Source organism: Paroedura picta, chromosome 15, assembly GCF_049243985.1.
Source record: "Paroedura picta isolate Pp20150507F chromosome 15, Ppicta_v3.0, whole genome shotgun sequence".
NCBI lineage: Eukaryota > Metazoa > Chordata > Lepidosauria > Squamata > Gekkonidae > Paroedura > Paroedura picta.
The window spans coordinates 1,481,300-1,498,192 of NC_135383.1; the positions used below are offsets into that span (position 1 = coordinate 1,481,300).

Here is a 16,893-nt window from a genome sequence, read left to right on the forward strand (position 1 = left end):
ACCAGAAACAGGAAGTGGGAAGCGGTCTCCAAGGCAACAGCGCCGCGGCCCAAGGAAGGGCGGAAGTCGGGAGGGAGCGCGCGGCCCCGCCCAAAGACGCTCGGGAGAATGAGGGGCCGGCGCGTGAATTGTGAGTCCTGGGGCCACCGAAGCGCGCGGCTGGAAGAAACCTGGGTCGCCCTTTCGGGGGGGTCTGACAATTCGTAAGTGGGCCGGCTTCTTGGGATAGCGGAAGTGGGGGGAGGTGGTAACTAGGCAACGGCGCCAGAGCAACCGGAAGTTGGGCGCGGCCTTCGGGCAGGACGTCGCCTTCGCCTCCATTTTGGAAGCGGGACGGAGCCGCGATATCGCGAAGGCAGGCGGGCGGGCAAGCGAGCGTGGTGGAGGGGGAGGTGTGCGCGCCCGCACGCGCGCTCCTTTCCTCGCCCTCCCGACCGGCGGCCGGAGCCCGGAATGCTCGCGCCCAGGTGAGCGGGGGGGGGGGGGCATAAATGAGGAGGGAGGCGCGGCCATTTGGGGGAACGGCGGGGGTCAAGAGGTCCAAAAATTCAGGGGCATGCAAACTGCGGCCCTCCAGAAGTCCATGGACTACAATTCCCATGAGCCCCTGCCAGCGAGTGCTGGCAGGGGCTCATGGGAATTGTAGTCCATGGACTTCTGGAGGGCCGCAGTTTGAATGCCCCCGCAAAAATTGGTCTCCAGCATTAAATTCCCCCCTCCCAAAATAGCTCTCCCTCCAGAAATCATCCGGGAGCAGGAATAACTCTGTGGGGGGTGGCAGTCTGCACGTGCGCAACTATTGGGACACGTGTCCGTCTCCCGCACGTGTGCATCCTTGCGCCTCCTGGCCTCTTTGTCCGTCTGGGGTCTGCTTGGGCCCCTGCAAGACCCGCAAGGGCTGCCCTGTGCTGGCCCCTCCCTCGGGCCTGGAGCACAAGACCCAGCCAGGACCTTGCCTGCCTTTTGGTCTGCCTTGTCCAGCTAGATATCTGCCTGCCTGCCTCTCACACCTGCACTTCTACCCAGAGAGGCGTGCACATCCATGGAGGAGAGGGGCATGCACATGCCCGTCAAAATGATGCCCCCTCATAAGTATCCTGCCCGCATTTAACAGCAGTTCCCAAGGCAGCTTCTTCAAAAACAGATCTGGGGCAGAAATGAGCGGAGGCCTGCCTCTGCTGAGCCACCCTGGGCTTCCCTTCCAGATGCTCACGAGGCTGACTCAGCATCTGGCAAGACTGGGCTAGCCTGGGCCATCCAGGTGGGGTGTCCTCAGTTGGCTCTACCTTTTCCCTTTATCTCTGTGCCCCGCTTTCTTCTGGGGTCAGATTGTGTTTTAAAACAGACACAGTCAGCATGCCAAAGGGAAGGGTAGAGGGAAATTGGCAGCTAGAAGGCACCAACTTTGACATGATGTTTTATCACAAATTTACATAAAGGGTTTGCACAGATCTCTGCCGAGATAAGAGAAAAAACGTAGAACTCAGAGTGAAGGCTTTGCTTCTTTCTAATCTCCAAAGAAAAATTGCTTCAGTTACTTTCTTCATAAATGCTTATTTCTCCCATCTGCAAATATTGTTCCCTCAATGCCTATGCTAAATAATTAAACTGCATAATAGCATGCCACACCTATGCTGATTTCTCTGTGCATAGTTCCTCCTAAGACTCAGAAGAAACGTGCAGGCACATGAAAGCGTATGCCCAGCATTACACTTTGTGGGTCTTAAAGCTGGACTCCAGCTTTGCTTTCCACTGCCATAATCCTTCTCCCCTTAAAATTAAATTGAATCCCCACGTTTTCCTCCACCATGGGCATTCCTGGACAAACACCCCCTTTTCACAATCCCCAGCGGATTCTGCACCCTGTGATTCTCTCCTCCACAGTCACCCATGCCGTGCTAAAAATATTTCACACCTTATATGGCGGACTCTAAGCTTGGGAGACTTCTCTCTTGCAGGGTGGCGAAGATAAATCAGATGTTGGGATTTTCTGGGGAACAGAACTTCCCATCTTGCACATAGTGGAATCCTGCGAAACCCCCGGGGTCATGGCTGGTTTTGTGATTGAGTGGTGGTTGTTCGACATTCTTGTCCTTGTTTCTGATTCAGTGTTTATTCTACATGCCTGTCTTTGTTTGTTCAGGGGAGCTCCTGCCAACTGGAGACCGGGCTGGCCAGGAAGCCGAGATCAGCCTCCGGAAACTTGATCTTGAGCCAAAGCTCCAGTGGGAACGGACTCTGTTTGGCAAAGGTTAGCATAGGTGAGAGGATTAAATGCCCCCCCTTGCACCCCTGCACTGAAGGCTGCCTTATTAGCTCATACCAAAGGTTCCCCAAACAGTCGGATAAATCCTCATTCATTGCGACCAATGAATTCTAACAAAAATTCTAAGTGGGCTTTTGCTTTCTATAGAAAATGGGGGGGGGATTTAGGATTGCCAGTTCTGGGATTTTGGGGGGGGGGCTTGGGGAGGGCGAGGGCCTCAGAAGGTTATAACGCCAGAGTTCCCTCTCCAAAACAGCCGTTTTTTCCCGAGGGACTGATCCGGGATACCTAGAGATCAGTTGCTGTGGCAGGAGATCTCCAGCTGCCTCCTGGAGGTTGGCAGCCCTATGCAGGGTGGAGACCCCTCCCCCAAGTCTGCAGTCCGTAGAGCCATTCATTCATTGCCCTTGTGGGGACGGTGGGCTGTTTCAGCCTCTTTTGGATTTGGGCACGAAGCAGGTGCTGCCCTGGGGCAGAGGAGCAAAACAAAAGGTGCCTGATGAATAGGTGGGGGTGGGGGTGGAGTCTTCAGGTGTTCCAAGGCTCTTTGGAACATTTCTTTTAAAAAACAGCATTGGGCAGGCAGAGAGGAAGGAGGTGTTTCTGCAGCCCTTTCTTTCAGCTGGCAAGGGCACCAGAGAGCATGTCAAGCAACAGCCGCAGCTTTTGTGTCTGACCGCTAAGCAAGCAAGCAAGCGAGGCGGGGAAAGCCCTGGGGCCGGGCTGTGCTCAGGCAGGGATGCCGGCCATTGGCGGACGGAGAGCCGGTCCTGCCTTTGATTGGAGGGGCTGCCGGGGCAAGCTTCCGATTGGCAAGCCAGGCGGGGCATCTGCAGGTAAGGGCCGGCCTCTGATTGGAGGAGACCTGCCCCAGTGTGAGCACCTAGAGGGCGGGCTTGGTGCAGGCAGGCGTGAGCGGGGACCGGCTGTTTCCCTCTGGCTGCGAAGGCAGCGGCTGGCTGCTGGACAGGGTCCATTTTGGAGAGCGAAGGAGGGAGAGCCCTTGTGGCCAGCACAGTCAAAGCCCCACGGGGAGGTCAGGTGAGGCTGAGCCTCACCAGGGCCACACGTGGGCAGCGGGAAGCAATAAGCTGGAGGGCACCCGAAAGCCCAGCGAGCAGCACGCCAGGCGCCAGTGGACCCTGGCTAAGAAGAATCACCACGCCAGGCAAGTGACGGCCGCTTTGTTCTCCCACCGCCCCGGTCCAGCTCCCCCATTGCAGATAACCTCCTGCGAATCGCCTCTGCCATGCCTCAGCTGGGGGGGGGGGGGGGGTTGACAGGCGGCCCTGGAAAGAGCAGGCAGTTTCTCCCGCTCTGCCTGTGGGCAGCTGTGCTCTCCCAGAGGGAGCCGGCTGTGCCAGACAAGCTGCCTGCGGGACAGTCCCCGCCAGCCATGTGGACCGACCGTGTGTGTGGCTGGGCGGGTGGGTAAAATCCTCCCCTAGTGTTCTGCTGTGGCAGAGTCGGTGTGGGAAGACGGAAGGAAGTGTGTCCGTGGAGAGGCGCTCGTGTGGGCTGTGGTTGGGGGGTCTGAACTCTCCCGGTTGAGGACATCCAAAAGAAATCGGGAATCCTTTTCCAAACAACATTTGCCCCTTATCTCCCTTGCCTTCTGCTTTGGGCGTGGCCTCCGGGTCTTGTTTGCAGACCGTCCTTTGGGTATTAGCACAATTAACCCCCCCCCCTTCTCATAGCCTTGGTCTTGAATGTCTCTTGCAATCCCCCCTCGACAATGCGGTCTCCCCAGTAGCTTTGGGTAAAGTTCTGTTTCCCTGATCTGCAGAGCAACTGGGAGCTCCAACAGCCCTTCCTCACAGGAGTGTTGGGAAGGATTAACAGTAAACTGTAGAGGGAGAGCTGCTGACATGAGAGAGGCGGCCAGCTGTCCAGTTTTCACACAGCTTGTCCTTCGGTTCGATAGCGGCTTGTTGTTGCCGTTCGGTGCAGGGCTGTGTTTTATCAGGCAGGCAGAGCTCCTAAGCAAACAAAGAGCAGAGGGGGAACCACTGCCTGGCCCGAACTGCAAGAGAAAAGTTGGGGCACAGTCGTTCCTATGGGGTCTGGGCCAAATCATAATTGCCCATTTCAGGTGAAAATACGGGTAACCCCTCCCTGCAAGGAAGACCCCAGGAGGGGCCCTGCCCCTGACCTCCCTCCCGCCCGCCTCTGCTTCCAGGTCCGTCGCCATGGTCAACGAGGCCTGCGGTGCCAGCAACGGGATCGGCGGGGGCAGCGACGGGGTGGCCGGCCTGAGGCCCGATGGGAGCAGCAGCGGCAGCGAGAGCTCCAAGGACAGCTCGCGGTGCTCCACCCCCGTCCTCGACGCCGAGCGGCACGACCGCCTGAGCGAAAAGATGCGCCGGAGGCAGGAGTCCGGGGACAGGTGGTTCTCCCTGGAGTTCTTCCCCCCTCGGACGTCCAGCGGGGCCGTCAACCTCATCTCCAGGTGAGGGGAGGAGAGCCTTCCATCGAAGCTGAGCCTGCCGTTGGCGGGAAGCGTTGCAGAACACGGAGAGCACAAGGCCGAGCGGGAAGTCCAAGTCCACTCTCTGTCGTGCTTCCCGCAGCAGTGCAGGGGGGGAGGGGCAAACCTTTCCTCCCCCGCCTCTTCGGACAGGATGAGTGGCCCGCCACGCCCTCAGCACTCACTTTAAAAATGGGCTCTCCTGGATTGCTCGTTGCCCTCGCCGGACTTCCTTTCCGTTTTCATCCCCTTGTTTTGCTTCGTCTTGAAGTCGTAGAATCATAGAATAATAGAGTTGGAAGGGACCTCATGGGTCAAGTCCTGAAGCTGTAGACGGAGGCTAGCACTCCAGGGGGGAAGCCAGACAGAACGCCAAAGAGCTCATCTTGGGAGCACCCTCACAGTCCCTCCCCATGGACAATGATCCTCCATAAAAACCCCTAATACATAAAAATCACCTTAATACATAACATGAAAGTATCTCATCTGTTTTGTTCTTCCTTTAAAAACGTGGGTTTGCAGCCTTGGAAGGGTTTCCTGAAGGGGTGGGAACACATTTTCTATCAATTTTTTAAAATTAAAATGTATTAAACATTTATCAAGCGATATGTCCATATATGGTCATGTTGACCCCCTCCCATAATGGCCAGTGGGAAGGAGAGGGGTCCCGGGGGGGGGGCTTGTACACCGCTCTGCTTCCCAACCGTATTCTGCATGATCATTTCTGGGGTTTCTCAAAGCCTGAAAACTGTTTCAGGAATTTCTCAGTGGTAAAGAAAAAGCTGAGGCAGGCTGCACTAAACTATCCGGTCCCTTTGCTTGGGTCCCACGGGCAGGTTCGACCGCATGGGGGCTGGGGGCCCGCTCTTCATCGACGTCACCTGGCACCCGGCCGGAGACCCCGGCTCTGACAAGGAGACCTCCTCCATGATGATGGCCAGCACGGCGCTCAACTACTGCGGCCTGGAGACGGTGCTGCACATGACCTGCTGCAACCAGACCAAGGAGATGATCAGCACACACCTGCGCAAAGCCAAGCGGCTGGGCCTGAAGAACATCATGGCGTTGCGCGGAGGTGAGCAACAGACCCCCGCCCCCCCCCCAGGTCCCCTGCAAGTTCCCACGGGAGGAGGGGGGATTTGAACCCCGGCTGTGCAGGTCCTGGTCAGCCACTGCGCCCACCACACCAGCTCTGACATGCCAGAGGTTTGGGTTTCTGTCATGCAGGGTCTTTGGGGGGCTGTGTGTGTGTGGATCAGAGCATGCATAAAACCTGCCCTGCAGAGACCTCCCTCTCCCTCTCTCCCTGCTGGCTCAGACCCCCTGGGGGAAGAGTGGCAGGAGGAAGTGGACGGCTTCAACTACGCCACAGACCTCGTGAGGCACATCCGCTCTGAGTTTGAAGACTATTTTGACATCTGCGTGGCAGGTAATGGAGCTGGGCTTCTCTCTGGGCCGCAGAGCTTTGTTTTTGTGGCTTTGTTTTTGCCCTGAGCCTACGGGGCAGGTAGTGGTGCAGCCCCAGGACTGACCTCCGTGGGAAGTGAATGGTGACTGCCACCAGACCAGGGTGTGGGCTTAGAAAGAGTCTGTCCCCAAGGGAGCCCCTCTTGTGATCCCAAGATCGTACACTGTCCCAAGACAAATGGTTTGTGAGGGCTGGTTTTGAGACTGGAATAATAATAACAACGCCTCTCTCACCGCTTCCAAACGCCCCCCAAATACAAGCGTGGGTTCATATGCCTGCCTGGACCCGGCTCAGCCAGAGGGCTCAGAGTAGGGATGGGGAGACCAGAAATGATGGCCGGTGAGTCGAAGTCCTGCTTGCAGGTGGAGGTGGATTGTGATGGAGGCAAGAAGGCCTTTACTTGTGTCACCGAAGGAGGGAGAACCCGCAACATCCTGTAAGGGAGAGGGACACGTTGGGAGGACATGCAATTGTCACTGCAGAGAAAATGTCTTGAAATATTTTGTAACTTTTAGATTTGATTCCAGGAGCACCTTAGAAACCAAGAAGATTTGGGGAGGGCAAGCCTGCAAGGGTCAAAGCTCCCTTCGTTAGAGAACTGATACAGAAAAAGAGAAAAGCAACGCAGAGAGAAAACAAGCACCCCGAATTCTGTCTCTTGTTGGCCACCACAGGTTACCCCAAGGGCCACCCGGAGGCGGAGAGCTACGCCGATGACCTGAGGCACCTGAAGGAGAAGGTCTCGGCGGGAGCGGACTTCGTCATCACCCAGCTCTTCTTCCGGTCGGAAACATTCCTCAACTTCCTGAAGGACTGCCAGGCTGTCGGCATCGCATGCCCCGTCGTGCCGGGAATATTTCCCATACAGGTGAGACCACTTTGTGTGGAGCCAGGAGGTTTCCAGGCCAACCAGAAAAAGGTGCCATTTCAAGGTGCCCCTGGACTCAGACTTGGCTCTCTTGATTTGTAATCGTGACAGATGGAACAGGAAGCCTCTTCTCTTCTCTTTCTTTCTTTTACTTGCCTTATCTGGTACTCTGTACCTTTCTTCTTTCTTGTCTAAGTTATATTTTAGAATCTTGAATAACAGTTGAATTAAAAACAGAGGGCTTTCTTACACAATGGGAAGCGTTTTCTTTCCTTCCAGCCACCCGCAGACCTGAGCAAGGCTGTTGCAGACGTGATGATCTGGTGCCTGCTAATTTTTAGGGCTACCAAAAGTCACAGGGGTACCTGCCTACCTCTGAGGATGAACCACGGTGGATCGGGAACAACCTGAGGGCACACAAAAGGGGATCCTCTTCCGTGCCTGCCAGGGCCCCAGTGCCTTCATTCGGCTGCCGATACAGAGGGGGCTGCTTCTTCCAGCCAATCCATGATGGGTGAACGTTGTCGCTCGTCCCTCCAGGGCTACCATTCTCTGCGCCAGCTGGTGAAGCTGTCCAAGCTGGAGGTGCCGCAGGAGATCAAGGACGTCATTGAGCCCATCAAGGACAACGACGCTGCGATCCGGAATTACGGCATCGAGCTGGCGGTGACCATGTGCCGGGAGCTGCTGGACACGGGCTTGGTGCATGGCCTCCATTTCTACACCCTCAACCGGGAAGTGGCCACCGTGGAGGTGCTGAGGCGTCTGGGCCTCTGGAAGGAGGACCCCAGGTGAGCACGGGACAGCCCTCTCGGCCGCAGATCCACCTGGGCAGTAGGGAGGGGCTTTCAGGTTGAGTTCCAGGGGGAAGTGCGTCTTACACACTTGGGGAAAACAGTGCTAGACGCAAGGAACGGAGATCCACGTGGCTCTTTCCTTCCTGCCCCCTGCCCAGGAGACCCCTGCCCTGGGCCCTCAGTGCTAACCCCAAGCGGCGAGTGGAGGACGTCCGGCCCATCTTCTGGGCCTCCAGGCCAAAGAGCTACATCTACCGAACTCAGGAATGGGACGAGTTCCCCAACGGGCGCTGGTGAGTTGCCTGCTTGGGGGGGGGGGCTGCAGAAAGGTCAGGCTGGGTTGGGGGGCCCATCGGCATGCAACAGAGCGACAGAAGCAGGCCGGCACCGTCATTGGGGAGAGCATTTATCTTGGAAAATCCAAAGTGTTCCTCAATAAAAATGGGAAAAGCCCTAATATTGTCCAAATAAAAGCGATTTACTGAAATTAGCACTTAAGAGCGCAACCAGATTTTGGGGGACGGGGGGATGTTAAGCACTCCTTGTTTTGCATGTGACCTGGCTCCATGGGGAGGTGCAGGGAACTTGCAAAACCTGCGCTGCTCTCTCTCGCTCTCTCTGCCTCTCTGGGCATGCCTCCCCCCCCCCACTAACGTGCCCCCTCTCCCCCCAAACCCTCAGGGGCAATTCATCCTCCCCTGCCTTTGGGGAGCTCAAGGACTATTACCTCTTCTACCTGAAGAGCAAGTCACCTCGGGAGGAGCTCCTGACCATGTGGGGCGAGGAGCTGACGGGCGAGCAGAGCGTCTTCGAGGTCTTCCGGTGCTACATCTCCGGGGAGCCCAACGGCAACGGCCACAAGGTGAGGATTTCGGCTGCTGAGGAGCGCGTCGGTTTTTAAGTCCTGACATCTGACACGGGAAGCCTGCAGCAGATGCAAGAGGCCGCCTGGGGGATGGAGAGAGTGCCTTTCTCCATGTGATTCCAGGCTGCTTTTTGTTCCTCAAGGCAGGGGTAATGGGGGGGGGGAGTAGCAGGGGAAGGGTTTTGACAGACCCACCCCTTCACGACTGCTGCACCTCTCCCGCTGAAAAGACAAGCCCTGCGGTGTGGGTCAGAAAGCAAGAATGCTCCTTGGAAAGAGCCAGACGAGGAACAGCATCTGGCCACCGGTCCCAGTGAAAAGGCAGAGGGGTCTGGGGCCCATCCCTCCTCTTGGCTTTTCAGCCTGGGGAGGCTGAGAAAGGAGTTTGAGTCTCTGGCCACATCTCCCTATCCCAACCCCCCACCCCAAAAATCCTCTTTCTGGCCATGTTTCCTTAGGTGACGTGCTTGCCCTGGAATGACGACCCGCTGGCCCCGGAGACCAACCTCCTGAAGGAGGAGCTAGCCAGGGTGAACAAGAAGGGGATCCTGACCATCAATTCCCAGCCAAACATCAACGGCAAGCCATCCAGCGACCCCGTAGTGGGCTGGGGGCCCAGCGGGGGATACGTCTTTCAGAAGGTAACCTTGTTGCATTGGCCCCTGCCTCTCTGCCCTTTCCCTCTCCCACAACTCAGTTTTCTGTACGGCAGCAGGGGAAGAACTGCAACGGTGCAGCAGTCAAGCACCTGCTTTGTGTGGAAAGGGTCCAGATTCAATCCTGATCTTCCCATCCAAAAGGCCTCAGATGGAGGGTGGTAGGAAGAGAGCCTTCTCTGCCTGGGACCCTGGAGAGCCACCGTCAATCAGGGGCATGGTGGAGGGACCAGAGGCCAGGCAGCTTCAGAGGCAGGAGAGAGAAAAACAAACTGCTTTTCTTAAAACAAGGAAGGTTCGTTGTCAGGAAGATCGCCCGTAGGGCAGAAAGTGGGGGGGATAATGGGTGAGAAATGGGGTGGGAGGGGGGAGGAGGGACGCACCAGGCTCTGGGATTTCCTGGGCCAGCCGTTTGCACAGCAGAGGGGCCCAGGGATTAAGGGGAATTAGCAAGTCTGTGTGCTGTCTGCTCTTCTTTCACACAAAAGAAGCAGAGCTGTGAACGTCAGCGCCCTTGTTAAGAGCCGGTCAGGATGCCCTGCAGGGGGCCTCTTTGCAATTCAAAACCCTCCCCCCTGAAACCGCCCCCCCCAGTACAGAATTAAACCTCCTGCTTGCCTTGCTTTTAAAGGAGCCTCTTGACCTTTGCTGTTCCTCCCTTCTTGTAAAATGTTAAGAGGAGACAGCAGGTTTGCAGAAATAGGTAGCTTGCATTGGCCCTTTCTCATTCCGGTATCCGGTTTCAACTCAGCCCCGCCCTCCCGCTGTCTTCTCTGCCTCATAGTGGAAGAGGAGGTTAAGGTCATTGCAGACCTGCAAGCAGGGCCTCCAGCCCTCTGACACTGCGGTGTGGCTGGACAGAGGCCGGCTGCCTCTTTACTTGTAACAGGCAACTGACAGTTTTCCGCTGTGATTTGCAGCTCAGAAAATCCTTTCGGTTGCTGTTCTCTATCGAGTGGCAGAGAATACCAAGAATGTTCATTTTACAGCTAGAGACGGAAAATCCGGTTAGGTCTTATGAGCTACCCAGTAAGATCAGGGTCAAACTAGATAAGAGGAAATTTTGTTTCCGAGAAAGAGGCAGGACGGAGAGGGATGTGTGCTTGTTTGAGTGCTGGGTTTGCATATTCAAGAGGGCATAGGATCAAATAAGTAAAAAAAAAACACCAAGAGGAGTGAGGTGGGTGGGAGTCCCGAGTCCTGTGGGTGACTGAAAAGTGGGGGCCCGGGAACCATTTCTCTGTCATCGCTTCCCCTCCCCGTTGTTTTCCCGCTGCAAGGGAGTCTCCACCTTCATACGTCTTTCTGGCCGCTTTGCAGGCTTACCTGGAGTTCTTCACCTCCAGTGAGATCGTGACGGCGCTCCAGACGGTCCTGAAGAACTACGGGCAGCGAGTGAATTACCACATTGTCAATGTCAAGGTGCGCCCCAGCGGCGGCTTTTCTCCGGTTGCAGGCAGGCAGGGCAACCCTTGCTGGTGAGAGTTGGCAGACCAAGACGGGGACTTTGGCTCAAGAGGCAAAGAACAGCCATGGCCCAGCGCTAGAGCGACTGTCCCAGATTGTCCCAGGCTCCATGCCCGGCACCTGCAGCTAAAAGGACTCGGTAGAAGGTGATGTGAAAGAGCTCTGGTGCCAGACAGCATAGACGGCCTGGGATCTGAGTCAGCCTGAGGCAGTTGCAGGTGTCCAGGTGACAGCGGGTGGAGAGAAGCCATGCAAAGAAAGGGCACTGGTTTCTTTGCTTTTCTAACCATCCCTTCATTCCCCACCCCCCTTCCTGCGGGCAGGGTGAAAACATCACCAACGCTCATGACTTGCAGCCCAATGCGGTGACCTGGGGCATCTTCCCTGGCAGGGAGATTGTCCAGCCGACGGTGGTGGATCCAGTGAGCTTCATGTACTGGAAGGTGAGGAGGAGGAGGGCTGCCCTGCCTTTGCCTTCTGGTGGACCAGCTAGAGCTCTGGCATCCCTCATTCAAGACGGAGGGGGCATCAGAAGCAAGTACTTCTGGCTCCGTGTGCCTCGCGCATGGGCACGCCCTCCCAGCTCATGTTTAGAGATGGCACCTCAAAGCCCCCTCCCAGAGGACAGCCGGACCACGCTTGCTGCTCTCAAAACCTCCCTCCCCTTCGGGATACAACGGCTGTTTTGGAGTATGAGCTGCCCTTTAAGCAGCCCTTGCTGGGCTGTTTCCGCAGGGTCATGAGATAAAAGCCCAGCAGAGCTTTATCAAACAAGGGGTGTGTGTGTGTTGCAGTTTGCCCTTGAAGCACACTGTCCTGGGTGGCCCGTGCTCAATGCCCACACCGGAGTAACCGTGCTCCTTCTCTCTCTCCCCCTGTCCAGGATGAGGCCTTTGCTCTGTGGATCGAGCAGTGGGCCAAGCTGTACGAAGAGGAGTCGCCCTCCCGCATGATCATCCAGTACATCCACGACAACTACTATTTGGTTAACCTGGTGGACAACGATTTCCCCCTCGACAACTGCCTCTGGCAGGTGGTGGAGGACACTTTTGAGCTGTTGAACTGACCGGCCCATCCGTGAACAAGGCCTCCCCCCCCCCCCCAGCTGACCTGGCCGGAAGCACGCTCCGACTTCAAAGCACAAGGTGGAGCTGCAGTGGCCCCCGGCCCTCCCCCAGAGAGAGGCTCCTCTGGCCATGTTTGTCTCTCCCCCCCCCTCAGGGGGGCCTTTGTCCTCCCTTCTGGATTCTAAATCTTTCCTCTACTTCCGTTTGCCAGTTCCGTCACAAACCCTCCCTTTGCCTCGACTACAGGCAGGTCCACATGTGACTGGCTCCCCCCTCCCCCCAAGACACAAACACAGTACTTCCCCTTTAAATTGGCTATTAAAATGACTGGTGGCTTTTAGCCTCCCACACAGACGGGTGCTTTTGCTGGAGCTCCCCCTCGGGAGCCAGCTAGCTATTTATTTTGCTTCTTTTTCTAAGGTGGCAGGATGGAGGCCTTTCAGGGCCCTGTCTGCCCGCAGGGTGAATTTGCTAGATATTTAAACATTTGTACAAAATTATTATTAATAAATGTATATAATTGATGCCTCCACAAACTGCATTATGGAATGGTTGCGGGATCCAGGGAAATTCCCAGGACTGCTGGATTGCAGGCAGGTATCTGCCCCAGAATTTAGAGCTGACATGCACGACCCACAAAATGTCAAAAATGTTCTCGGCCTAACGTCTTTCTTGCCGTGGTTACAGTTTGTCCTCCGGCTCTGTCTTTTCCTCCCGATGTACAATGACAAAGATTCACTTGACACAGGAACTGATGAAGGGGTGGGGGGACTCCCAAGAAGAAATCCTCAGGGAAGTGTGGGGGGGGGGAGAGGAAGGGCAGGCTGCTTGGTCCGTGCCCCAGCTGGCCCCCAGCCGATACCTTCATCAGCGGCCTAATCAGCAGGAAAAGGGAAAGTGGGCAGGGAGGCGAAGGGAACACAATGGCCTGCTCAGCTGAGCATTTAACCAGCAGAGATGGCTGCGAACACATGCTGGGCTAAGGAATTCCAGCGATGGGAGGCCAGTGCAAAAATACCGCCTCTTGGTCCAGCAAGACGGGCAGCCCGACAAAGAAGGAATTAAATAGGGGGAGGAACCCGGAAGGAGTGGGGGGGGTGGTTCCACTACAGACAGAGTTCCCACTGTGCCCCCCACAAGGCCTAAATGCAGTCTGGCCACATCCCTCCCTCGGCAGATTGCTCACTGGTAGCCTAATTTGCACGTGTGCGCACACACCCCCCCCAAATACCCCGCAGACAGCTCTGAATTGGTGGGGGTTCTGCATGATGGAGAGAAATCCCCCAGGAGGCTTCACACTTGAGTTCCCTCCGTCCTGGTGCTGGGCAAAAGGGGAGGGAGTTGCCAAAGCTTCCTTAGTGCCGGTCGCTCTCCTTTGCCGCCAGGTGCCGCCACCTTCCAAAAGCCTGAAGAGAGGGGACAGGAGTTACCCCTGGCAGTGGAGGTCCACAGAGCCCCTAGCGGGGCCAGCTAGGCAAAGGCTGGGCGGAAACACCTCTAAATTTCCTCTTTTTTAGTTCCACCTCCTTGTGGGATGGAGAAGGCTCCATGCAGCCTCCAACCGTGGGCTGTGAGCTGCCTGGTGTGGCCGGAATTCTTGGGACCCCGTTCTCCCTTCCTCTGAGGGCCGGGACCGAATGGAAGGTTGGCTGCAAACCAGCACTTCTTCCTGACAAGCTGGGGCTGCAAACCAGGGTTTAATTCTTGCTCCTAAGGAAGGGTGCAAAGTGCAGTTTGTGGTTCGGATGGGAGAGCCAGGGGTGAGTTTCCGTAAATTGCCGTGCCTTTTGTTAAGCAGCCAAGTGAGGGGAGGAGAGAGTGGATAAGCGTGAGGTTGCTTAGGCAGCAACTAACCAGCGGTTGCGGTTACGTCCAAATGGTCCACTCTGGCCCCCAGTGCTGATCCTCCAGCCTTATCAGGCTAGCAGCTGATGCAAGATCTCCCCAGCCAAGCACCTGCAGGAGGGCCCCTGAGGCTATGCCAAACCACCCACAGGAATTGCAGCAGAGGGCAGCGACTCACAGGTAAATACAACAGGCAGCCTCTTCCGAAGGCCGGCTGAGCCTCCATATCGGGAGCAGAAGAATGCCTCCAAGCAGAGGAGGAACGAGATTAACCCTGCCTCAACTAGGCATGACTGGGGCTGGGGCCAGAACAGAATGTTGTACAGAGTCACAGCGGACACCCTCTGTGAAGGACCTATTCACAGAAGTTCGGGCTTCGTTGTTACCTCCTGGTTAATCTCCCATTCCCCCCCCCCCCCCCGCCAGGGAGTTCAGGAAGGAGTCTCTTACCCGCTTGAGCAGGCCCCTGTCCTGGGCCACCAGGAAATGCTCAGCCACCTGAGTCTGCAGGTAACGCCGCCTCCACACCTTCCAGCCCCCCTGGGCCAGCCGCTGCCTCACCTGTGGGAGGGAAGCACAGCCAGCTGAAGAGCCACGACTGCTGTGCACGCTTGTTGGGCCTCTCTTCTGTAGGTCAGGAAAGGTTGGGAGGATCCATTGGGTTATAAATCTGCAACCCATTGGGGGAAGAGAAATAGGACTCTGGTCGAATCAGACTAAAAGATCCCTCTCCTCCAGGATCCCATTTGCCAGTCTGAAGGAGATGCAGAGACCAGAGCCTCCCATGTCATTCTGCAGCAACTTAAAGCTGCAGGTATGCTGCCTCTGGATATGGAGGTTCCATTAAATTAATCAGTTCATTAAACTGAACCACAGAAGAGCCCTTCTGGATCAGACCAGGGAGGGGGTCCATCTAGTCCAGCATCCCGTCTCACGCAGGGGCCAAACAGTTCCTCCGGTGGGCGGAGAAGACATAGCCTTCCCCAATGTAGCCTCCAAGCATTAGCATTAAGTCTGCTGCCTCTGTATATGGAAGTTCCCCACCGTCTCCACGTCTAGAGGCCACTGACAGAGCTGCCCTTCGCACATTGGCCTCCTGCCCCCTCCCAATTCCCACTCACCAGAGCTTGCATCATCCACTCTGCCCAGCAGGCCTCCTTCCACAGCAGCCATGCGCTCTCCAGCTGGCGCATTCTGCAGGCCTCCCGGAAACGGCGCATGAGAACGTTGTGTCTCCAGAGTCTCAGGTATTTCCCCCTGGAGATGGGTCAGAAAGGGGGGGGGAAGCAACAAACTGACTGGTGCTCTCATGATGCCCAGGGGGCTCTGACCCTTCACAGAGCGCATGCCGCAGGTGGGATGGAAGGGCGCTTACCAAAGCCACCTCGTAGAAGCCACTTCAGCGCCGCTCCTCCGGCTCTCGGCGTGTTTCGCCTTCTGTTCTGCTCCACCTGGACTGTCCGGGGGCTCTTGCCCAGAAGGCCCCGCCCTCCTGCTTTGGCTGCTGCAGGCTGCCCGCTGGGCGTGGAAAGCACTGCCCTTCAGTCCCTCCGCTCTGTTCTTTCTGTGCTCTTGGAGAAGAGAATCCACATTACGTGCGCAAGGGATGATTCCGGCTCAGCCTTCCGCTCTGCAGCTGCCCCTTCGGGCCCTTCGTTTTGCCAGGGGGGTGGAAGGAGGGGGCAGGATGCCAGCATCACTCGAGGGCCCCCCCCAAAAACCACTGGCCAGTCTTATATGGATCAGCCCCGCCTGTGCGCAGATGGCCCAGGATCCGGGTGGTCTCCCCCTCCCGTCCCAACTGAGGCCCTTTGGGCGGGAGATGCCAGGGGCCGACCCTGCAAAGCACGGGCCCTGCTCGGCCCCAGGCATGAGATGCTCCCCTGAGTGCCGAGACCAGCCCCCCCCTCCCGGTTTCTCCCGGAAGCCCCCCAAGCGGCACAGGAGAGCCAGATGTCTTACTGCTCGGCCAGGAGAGGGGCACCTTCATGAGCTTGGGGGCTCGGGGGAGGCTGTTCCGCTCCCGCAGGCCCAGGCAGAAGGCGGCTGCTTTGGTCCAGTAGCTGCTGCTCTGAAAACAGAATTGAAACCTGCTGGGTGATGCAGATTTTACACGTATGTTTAATTTGCGGGCAGTATTCCTTTCCATTCCCGTTGCACGGGGGTAGGGATGGGGAGGGGCTTCAGCTTCTGTGCCCCTAGGTGTGTGTGTGTGTGGGGGGTGTCTTATGGGGGGACAGCCGGCCAGCCCCTGTGAGAAAAAGAAGGCCGGACGAGGTGGCCTGATCCAGCAGGGCTCTTCTGCTGTTCTTTCCCCCACCTGCTGGACTACAGTCCCCGGGCCGGGTCGCAGGGCCTGGCCACCCCGGACGGCTTTCCTCCAGCGCCACCTGGCTTTGCCCCCCGCAGGTCTCTTTCGCAGGCCCTCCTCTCCCCTTTGCTCCGGGGCTCTGGAGGCCCCCGCCTTCCACCTCTCGAAGCAGGAGGCCAGAAGTCGTCGCCGCCTGGAAGTCTCCAATCCGACTCGGGCCTTGTGCCGCTCAGAACTCCGGGCTGCGGCAGACCAGGAACGAAAAGCCCTGGAAAAGCAAAAGGACTGCCTTGAATTTCCTTCTGGCACCAGCAAGGCTTTTCTGCAGAGCACTGCTGACATTTGCCTGTGACTCGGGGCCAAAGCAAGGAGGGGATTCGTCCCACCAGAGATACCCCAGGTAAGGCGGATGCAGGCCTTTCCCCTGGTTTTTCAGCTTTCGCTTTGTTTTCTAAAGGCTAAGTTTCTAGTCCCTTTTCTTGGCTGACAAGAAGACTGCAGGAAGGTATTCCCAGAAAGAGTTCTGTGGCTCCTAGCCCTGCGGCTGGCGAGTGTAAATGCAAACACCCCTTTGTAAATGCGTTTTGTTTGGGGAATATTTGCTGCAGCCAGGACTGCTGACTGCTCAGGACTCCGGCCAGGCTGCTGGGCCCCCGTGGCAGAAGGCCGCCTCCCTCGGCTTTGCTTGGGCTAATTTCCTTCCAAGGAGGGATCTTTAATGAGGAAAAAGGAAACCACCCGCCACTTGCTCGCTGCCATCAGAGAGATCCACACCTGGGTTGGGGGGGGGGGTGCAAAGGGGTTTATTATGGAGAC

The 16,893-nt window shown here is 56.9% G+C and overlaps 2 protein-coding genes across 9 annotated transcripts in view; one reads left to right on the top strand and one right to left on the bottom strand.

Moving 5' to 3' along the window:
- Positions 1 to 12,457, top strand: MTHFR (methylenetetrahydrofolate reductase). Of its 6 annotated transcripts, none has more exons than XM_077312650.1 (13): positions 1 to 130; positions 2,144 to 2,261; positions 4,446 to 4,715; positions 5,570 to 5,808; positions 6,052 to 6,162; positions 6,876 to 7,069; positions 7,610 to 7,860; positions 8,025 to 8,159; positions 8,548 to 8,728; positions 9,190 to 9,372; positions 10,708 to 10,809; positions 11,178 to 11,297; positions 11,738 to 12,457. In XM_077312650.1, exons 3-13 carry the CDS (start codon positions 4,456 to 4,458, stop codon positions 11,918 to 11,920), a joined length of 1,959 nt encoding a protein of 652 aa, XP_077168765.1. In that variant the 5' UTR covers positions 1 to 130; positions 2,144 to 2,261; positions 4,446 to 4,455; the 3' UTR covers positions 11,921 to 12,457. The 6 variants fall into 6 exon arrangements, with proteins under 6 accessions (XP_077168765.1, XP_077168768.1, XP_077168769.1 ...); XM_077312653.1 differs by having other exon boundaries at positions 2,144 to 2,251; XM_077312654.1 differs by lacking the exon at positions 1 to 130 and adding an exon at positions 178 to 203 and having other exon boundaries at positions 2,144 to 2,251.
- Positions 12,450 to 16,893, bottom strand: part of C15H1orf167 (chromosome 15 C1orf167 homolog) — a 15,560-nt gene continuing 11,116 nt past the window's right edge. For 2 of the 3 annotated variants that reach the window (XM_077312645.1, XM_077312644.1), the window contains exons 15-20: positions 16,087 to 16,345; positions 15,729 to 15,837; positions 15,142 to 15,337; positions 14,888 to 15,023; positions 14,217 to 14,327; positions 12,450 to 13,327 (exon numbers count right to left, since the gene is read on the bottom strand). In XM_077312645.1, coding sequence (XP_077168760.1) covers positions 13,277 to 13,327; positions 14,217 to 14,327; positions 14,888 to 15,023; positions 15,142 to 15,337; positions 15,729 to 15,837; positions 16,087 to 16,345 — 862 coding nt within the window. In that variant the 3' untranslated portion in view covers positions 12,450 to 13,276. Of the gene's footprint in view, positions 13,328 to 14,216; positions 14,328 to 14,887; positions 15,024 to 15,141; positions 15,338 to 15,728; positions 15,838 to 16,086; positions 16,346 to 16,893 lie in introns of those variants that run through there. The other variant, XM_077312646.1, reaches the window with a different exon arrangement.

Bases quoted from the DNA above. Each gene is read 5' to 3' on its own strand.
- MTHFR (XM_077312650.1), top strand. From the start codon at position 4,456: ATGGTCAACGAGGCCTGCGGTGCCAGCAACGGGATCGGCGGGGGCAGC. The intron at 7,861-8,024 runs GTGAGCACGGGA...CCCCCTGCCCAG, and splicing joins CTCTGGAAGGAGGACCCCAG to GAGACCCCTGCCCTGGGCCC. The intron at 8,160-8,547 runs GTGAGTTGCCTG...CCAAACCCTCAG, and splicing joins GAGTTCCCCAACGGGCGCTG to GGGCAATTCATCCTCCCCTG.